This window comes from Rhopalosiphum padi, chromosome 4, assembly GCF_020882245.1.
Source record: "Rhopalosiphum padi isolate XX-2018 chromosome 4, ASM2088224v1, whole genome shotgun sequence".
Classification (NCBI taxonomy): Eukaryota; Metazoa; Arthropoda; class Insecta; order Hemiptera; family Aphididae; genus Rhopalosiphum; species Rhopalosiphum padi.
Genome location: NC_083600.1, coordinates 39731764 through 39740564, shown reverse-complemented (window position 1 = coordinate 39740564; position 8801 = coordinate 39731764). Strand labels below are relative to the sequence as shown.

The following is an 8801-nucleotide window of genomic DNA, read 5'->3' as shown; positions in this document are numbered from 1 at the left end:
AAAATTATTCAGTATTATAATAGATATTTATATTTACTTAAAATAAATAAAAACATTATATTTATATCATATAGTTTATTATTAATTATTATCTAACATATTATGCAAATAATTTTCCTAATTCAAAACAAAAAAAAACGTAAAATTTATTTTATATTGAAAAACATAAAATTAAATCTAGGCGCCTACCAACGTTATATAACTTATAGTTATAAGAGTAGAGAATATACAATAGTGGATATTTACTTAGTTGGTACTTCGGAAGGTTGTAATGTATTGAATTTAGGCACTAAAAAAAAAATTATTATTATTAATTAGTAATTACATTAAACTTCTTATATTATTATAATATGACATATTTTATTATAAAACGCCGTTTTGAGTAACTATGTAGGCCACTTGAGCTGAAAAATGTACAATGTTAAAATTGTAATTAAATTGAACTATCAAACGGTTTGGTAGTAATATTTTTACTTTACTAAAATTAACGTCCTATTGGACTGTAAAATGTTATGATTTTGTTTTCCATTTATCAAAATTTAATGATTTCGTTATTTGTTATGAAATACTGAAATTTGTAATCAAATATGAAAATAAATTATTATTGGTTTGGGCACTATCACATACCTATTGGCCCAATGTGATGCCTATATTATAGTGAAGTTCAAAATATAACGTTTTTGTAAAGATGAATATCATATAATAATTATTATGGTTAATCTAATAAATGTCTGAACCTTATAATTAATGACATGTTTAAAAAGTGTATTATTATAATTTATATAATATATTTACTTTGTGGTGGTTTCAAAAATTTTGTTACTGCTCTGTAACCACGCTTTCCGTCGACTTCATAGTTCACATTTCTGATCATACCATTAGGCTCTAGAAAACTATACGACCCTCTTACGTAATCGCCATACTTCGATTCCCATCGATGTGTTACAACACCTGAGAGTAAGTCATTAATATTGTAATGAAATTCATAAGCTAACTGTAAAACAGACCATATTATGGTGAATAAAAATGTATTTCTATTATATAAATTATGTTATTATTGTTTACACCATGGTAATAATAATATCGATTCATGGTTCATAAAAAAATGCGTATAAAATAAATGCAAATACCTCGTTTTCTTCAATTGGGACGTAGTAATTTTGAGAAAGTGTTTTTGTCCATAGTATGGCAAACGATAAAATAAGCTAAAAAAAAAGCAAAATTTAAATCAAATAAATTATTAAATGTACCTAATACATGCATCAGATGTCTCAAGCGTCTAATATACAGACTATGAATCACCTATGTATTATTTTTCATTCATTAATAGATCATATTTTAAAATCTATGTTTAAACTTTAAATTGTCATAGTTTGGTATTAGCACAGCGATATAATATACAAATACAATAATATATCTAGTTATATTATATACTCGTAGGTGTGGGTACCTATTAATTATTATAGTCATTAGTTTTAAAAGGAAATTAAGTATCATTCTAATCGAGTAAAATAGATATTTTTCCGACGCCGTATATAACCAATAGCGAATAATGGATTTTTACATACCTAATTATAGATTATTTTTTTTAATTGATTAGTTAATACTACTTCCGTTTTAAGTATAATAGTTCCTAGGTAAGTATTACATAATATAATATTGATATTGTACGTTACCTGTAGGACGATCTTCATTTTCTCGCGAAAGTTAATTTATGTCTTCATCGATCGTCGGCTGCCAATTCAGAACTATATCGGAGCGGTGTCGGTGCAAACGGTTTTGTTTTAATAAATCCATGTCTGGGCGTCGGAAGCGTCGGGCTCGCAGAAAATTATACGTTTGGTGGGTATATAAAATCTATGTACCTACCTACTGGGGAAATGAAAAAGCAAGAAGTGCACTTGACGCCAAATGTCAAGGTGATTATTAGATCATCTTGAACTCGCGCGCATACAAAGAGAATGGACCGAGTGTATGGGTCCCGACGCGGACCGCTGTAACATTGATGCGGTCTGCGAAACGCCCCCGCGTGTTGGCGTGTTATTCGCCGTGTACTATCTATAAATTATAATATTTATTCCGATGACCAATTATGCTGTAACTGCAGTTTATAGGCAGTACGCGTAGACTGCATGTGCATATACTACTTAGTTATTACAGTTAGTAGAAATATGTAATGATGTATATGATTAAACGGCGTATTGGTGTGCATTTATACATACAAATAAAATATAAATAAGTACTTTTATGTACTTTTCACACATATATAAGATATAACTAATTTGTAGCTATTTATTAAATAAAGCAACATAGGTAACTATACAATACTATGCTTTATTCAATAAATGTATAAATGCATGCGCGTGTATAAAACAAAACAGACCGTAATAGGTAACCTATATGTACGTATGACATAAGCGCAACTAGGGGGGCTTTGAAGGCTTAGCACCCCCTCCCCTCAATCTTGTAATAGCCCCCCTCCCCAAAAAAAAAAAACTAAAAATATTTTTTACATTTTTGAATTCAATATAAAATAATTATTTCGTTTAAATCAATGTATCTAATAAAAAATATTTTTGACATCGTTCAGCTACATTTTTATCTCATACTGGAAAATGTATCCAAAACAATTTTTCCAAACTTGCATGTATAAGATGGTTCAAGTTGCCAATATATTGACAATTTCCTCTGAAGCATTTGAGCGTGCCTTTTCTGTTATGAGGCGAATAAATACTACTTGAGATCTACAATAGACCAAGATCGTTTCAGTAATTTATTCATACTAACTATTGAAAAAGATATAAAAATTGATCCTGAGCAAATTTTACAACAATTTACAGCCGTAATGAATCTCGAAATTGCTAACAACTATTGTATACTATAATTTAAAATAAATGTTGATATATTTGTGGTATTTAAATTTTAAAATTGACGGGGGGGGAAGGAGGGGGGCGAATATTTCTTAATTTCTTATTACTACCTACTTCGACGTGATTTCAAAATGTCTTAAATAAACATTTTATATATCAATTGATTTCGCTCACAATAGGTAACTTGTACCTATATAAATTCGTAATTTAAATTATATACTAAAAATTTAAATTTAAAAACGTTAGCGATCGAGTCTGGATCAGTGAGCATGTTATAATACTAATTTGAACGTAAATATTTTCAATTTTAATTCTCGTCCAGCAAGTTTTAAATTTATGATTACTATAATTAAAAACAATTTAATACCTATGATTTTAGATTTAACAGTCATTGAAATACCAAGTTGATAATAATTGTATTACTTCTAAATGATTTTACAACTGTTGGTTAATATTTATACCTAACATATATTCAGTGGGTCCCGTTATCTTCTTGAAGAATAAAAAAAAATAAAATACAATATAATAAAGCTGAAAAGTTCGTTTATATTTTTATTTGAACACGCTAAAACGCTTAAATTACTAGTCGGATTTGAAAAAATCTTTTGGAATTTGATAGCATAATACTTGACAAAATGTATGGGCTATTTTTAACATTATACGCTACGCCCCTCAGGAGCCAGGCAAAATTAAAAAGCCAGAAAGAATGCTAAGCGTAAACGAAGCAATGGCACGGATGGGCGTTGCGCGATGCGATGGGTCATCTGGGGCCAACAATGATGTCAGTTAATAATGGTAAAATAAGTTTTAATAAGTCCTTTCAAAGAGGAGACAATTTTTACGGGCAACTAAGTGCACGAGGACAACTAGTAGTAAATGTAATGCTAATATAGTTGTATTTTATTTAGGTAGGTATATAAATGCTAATAAATTGTGCACTCATAAAAACATTTTTCTATAGAAAAATTTTTGCAGGGGAGAGGTATATTTTCAAGTGTAGAACTACGCAAAAGAAAGTATTTATCTATTGTGTAGATATTCGGGTTTTCCGCGCGCTTTTAACATATACCTAAGTAATATAAAACACTCCAGTACTCAAATTGGAAATTTAAAAGAAAGGGGACTCTCAGACGTAAAAAAAATTAGCGTTCCATTCAATGATTGAAACTAACCAAACTCGTGGGGGGGGGGCAAAGCCCCCCACATAGTATTATCGACAATAATCAATAAAACATTACAACTATACAAAATTTACATAACAACAATAAATAATTATTATTAATTAAAAACAAATATTTTATTTTATTTTGAAATACAAACTATAGTTATTTAAATTTTTAATATATTCCATAACTCTACCTAATATGAATGGCTCTCTTTGTCATTTTGTCGCTTAGGGCAGTTAACTTCATCAGCACATCGTTTGTTCTTCTGTATCCATGATACAGCATAAGGCTCAAGTATATAGGTTAGGTATATAAATATAATATAAGTATATATTATTAGCAGCTGTAACCCTTTATTATAAAAATTATCTTATATCTTTTGATTTTTATCATTAATGAAATTTACAATTTATTACATATTTAGTTCAAATTGATAATACATACTTTATATTATATAGTATATAAACGTTTTACAAGTCTTTCAATAATTATTTATATGGAGGACGTGCCGTCCCTCCCGTGCAAATTAAAAATACAAGAAGGGGTACGCTAAAATAAAAAAAATTTTGAAGCGGAGCTCCGTCATTCCCAATTCGAGCACTATCCCGGATAGTCGAATTGCACTTATTACCTACAAAAAAATGGTCGAATTGCATATGGGTTTGAAAAAGATAACGGTCGAACTGCACTCGGGTAAAAAACAGGTAGTGGTCGAACTGCACTTCGGCTCAAAAAAAGTATTTCAATAAAATTACCATGCATTTGAAGGGGTAAATGATTTTCCAATGTAAATTAAGTGGTTCTTCATGGTTATGTATTAAAATGACGTCTCACCTGCATGTCGCATGTGTTATCCCTGCCTTACACACGTACAACATAGTATATTTTCGTTCACCAGTTTCAATAGTGTGCTTTTAGTTTTAATATTAGAGTGAATTGACCTATTAACAAATTTTTAGGTAACAACATTATCTGTGTTCTCTCGTTGGCTCATTACGATATTTTAATTTTTAAATGAGTTATGAGTATGAAATTATTAAATATTTGAAAATGCTCATAATTCACTTAAAAATTAAAATATCATAAAAAGCCAACGAGACGGAGACAATACAGATATGCGGGCGAGATGTCCTCTTACATACCGAAAAATAACTGCAGAACATTCATCTAGATATAGTTTTGAAAGACAACCACGATGGGTACAACGGCCACTACCTATATTATCATTTACATTTTTTTTTTTTTATATAAAATGTATAACTTTGATACACAATTAAGTCATTTACTTATAATAATTTTTAAATTGTTCATATTTAAACGTCGATGCAAAAGTGTGTAGTTATTACTAATTATTGTAAATTATAGTTCTAAATAGTATTAGACGATATAATAAAATATAAGTATTAATCTTATATTTTTATTGATAACTATTTATTAATTTATTATCCAGTTAGATTCTTGGCGACAATAATTATCTGCGTTATCTAAATGGCATTAATGAACTAATAACTAATGGTACTAGATAGCCCGTAGCGTTCATAATATTTTTAAAGGGTTTTCACTATATACATTATACACATTCGACTCGTAATAAGTTCTCACGTTTTTTCCATTTTAACTCTTTTTTGAACGAGTGCAGTTCAAGTTCAACCACTAGATACCCGATGTTTACCCGAGTGCAGTTCGACCATTACCTTTTTTCAATCCAAGTGCAATTCGACCATTTCTTTGTAGGTAATAAACTAATAAGTGCAATTCGACTATCCCGTTTTATATTATATACATATTATGTTAAAAGCGCGCGGAGAATCCATATACACAATAGAATGTAGGTAGGTAATAGTCAGTAGATAGGTAATCACTAATCTAGTTAGTAGGTATATTATATTATTATGTCTTATGTATTTTTATTTTGATATTTCACTATTATACCTACTTACTAATATATAGCATAGGAATTTATATTTTTAAGTTTTAAACAAAAAATGTCATTGTTGCATATTATACCGAATAATCTTGAATTATTAAAGTATATATTACTTATTTTTGAGTATAATTTTAAAATGGTAGCGTCAACATCGTTCTGTTATTAAAAAATTAAATAGTTCATGGTCAATCGTGCTCACTGCTCGTACATTGCGTGATGTATATTTAGGAATACATCACAATATAACCGATCGACATTATATTAAATGTTGTATAATTGTATATTTGTATACATAAACAATATACTTAGACAATTGCTTACAACATGCTGATCCTTGATGATATAATTTACAAATCATATATTTAAATGTATTCCCAAATAACACGAAAGCCAAGTTGATATCTGTCTTTCAAAATTCACCCATTTCAAGGTTGCTAAAATAGTATAATAATAATTTATATTTATGATATTATGTTAGGTAGGTACTGCGTTACACTGCACGAACTGCATGGTATACCTATCGCTAAAATCTATTATGTAATACCTATATTACCTTATGAACATATACTTAAGAAGCAAAAAAAAAAAAAATATTTTATATTTGTTTGTAAATTTTAATTTTAATCATACTACTATAACGACGTTAAAAGTGATGACATTTTTTTTTGTATTCAAACATAGTAATAATATATTACAAAAATAAACAATATTTGTAGTTATTTCTGAAATGCTACAATCTAAAAAATTCAAGAAAGAATCACAATGTATTGTGGTATATAAAAAAGCTTTATAGACGGCCGCCCAGGGGCGTGCTCAGAAAATTTATGGGGGGGGGGGGTTCAAGTAAAATTGAAGGAGCTTGACTTTTACCTAACTTGACCATTTGTTTTTTGTTTTAATTAATAACAGATTCAATTTATAGATTTAAATATTATATAGCTAATATAGGTACTATGTATACTAATGAATATAGGGCTCGGAAGTTGATGCATGTTGCATTTTTTTGGAACGATTCACTCCTGGCCATAAATTTGTTTTATTAACATGTGAATCTGAACAAATAATTTTTATTTTGTATTTTTTTTGCATTTTTTGGTGTTTATTTACTTTTTAAGTCATTTTTACTGATTTCACATTAGTTCACTTCTTATAGTTTCTTGTCGACCATTATTCCGATAATTTCGAACAAATATGAGAGTTCTATTATAATACAGATGTAGGTGCGATGATGACACGGCAGGACCTTTAGTAAAATACTTTTACGAATTAGCAAAGGAAAGTTTCCCTTGATACCTACAATGAATGACATCACATTTTCCCAAGTCATAGAAAGTGTAGATATTTCCAGAACCGTGCCGTGGGGGGGGGGGGCTAGGGAGCATGCGCCCCGGGCAATATAATATTTTAAATATTGAATCAAATATATCGTATACAAATAAAATATTACAAAGCTCAAATATTTCAATAGATCAGGCTTCAAAAATGATAAATTCATTAAATGTTTCTCTTCAAGAAATGCGTGAAAGTGGAAATGAACAAATTAAAACTGAAGCTATTAGTATTTGTGATAAAGTTGGAATAAAATCTGAATTAAAAATTAAAAGGAACGTTATGAGCTGAGAAAAATCATCGGGTGAAGATATTTCTGTAGATCAATTTTTAACATTGGAATACTACAAAGTTCATGATAATATTATGGCTCAAATTAAATGGAGGTTTAAACAATTATCAAATATTGCTGATGATTTTCAATTCCTTTCTGGTCATTCACTATCTGTAACACCAGTTGAAACATTGAAAAAATGTGCAGCTGATTTAGCAATCAAATACAACGAAGACATATTATTAACCAGGAAATAATTAACGAAATCGATTTTTTTAAATATCAAGCAAAAGAAATTCTACCAGAATTAAACGCAACTATCTTAAATGCAATTAAAAATATGAACTTGATTCAACTTGTCCAAACTTAATGACTGCATATATAGATTGTTTCTTACCATGCCTGTTACCGTCGCTTCCGGGGAACGCTCTTTTAGTAAATTAAAATTAATTAAGATGTATTTACGATCAATGATGTCACAAGAAAGATTAACCAATTCAGCAATATTGTCAATTGAGAATGAAATAACGAAAAACATCGATTTTGAAGACATAATAGAAGATTTTGCTTCAAAAAATTCTAGAAAAATTAAGTTGTAAATTAAGTACCTATATGGCTATATGATACGTTTGTAAATATAATATAATATAATTTGTGATTTGTATTGATTTTTAATTATTTTATACCTAACCAGGCGCGGAACCAGAGTAATTATAAGGGGGGACAGGGGAATTATATGTTGTACAATAATTCTAGTATTATATTATAATTATTAACATCGATTATATATTTATTATTATATAATTACTATTTTAATTTTATTATTTACATAATCAATGCGACAATGCTATTACTATAAATATTTCTTTAAATCTAAAGGAATTAACTTACTACTAAAAATTAATAAAAAAAACTAGGTAGGCGCATTGAAAACAGGGCCGTATTGCGGTTTTGTGGCGCCCCTGGCAAATCACTGCATTTGCGCCCCCCCTTCCCAAATTAAAAATTTGCATTAGTTTAAAAAAATCATTTGAAATATATAAAATAAAAAAAAAAAATAAATATATAAATTCCATATATTATATTATTATATATGAAAGTGTTTTTTCCTCATCAATATTTTTTATTATCAAATCAAGTGAAAATTTTCTAATTACTTACGCATTAAATACTCTTTAATATAGCTTAAATTAAGGCACCTGGTGCCGATGCCATTTTGTCCTCAAAAAAACACT

General features: G+C 28.7%; 1 protein-coding gene across 1 annotated transcript; it reads right to left on the bottom strand.

Moving 5' to 3' along the window:
* Window positions 1-55: 55 nt before the first annotated feature.
* Window positions 56-8325, bottom strand: LOC132928513 (cuticle protein 19-like). The gene is made up of 4 exons (XM_060993235.1): window positions 1677-8325; window positions 1131-1205; window positions 796-994; window positions 56-289 (listed from the first exon to the last, which is right to left on the bottom strand). Exons 1-4 carry the CDS (start codon window positions 1692-1694, stop codon window positions 243-245), a joined length of 339 nt encoding a protein of 112 aa, XP_060849218.1. The 5' UTR covers window positions 1695-8325; the 3' UTR covers window positions 56-242.
* Window positions 8326-8801: the final 476 nt, after the last annotated feature.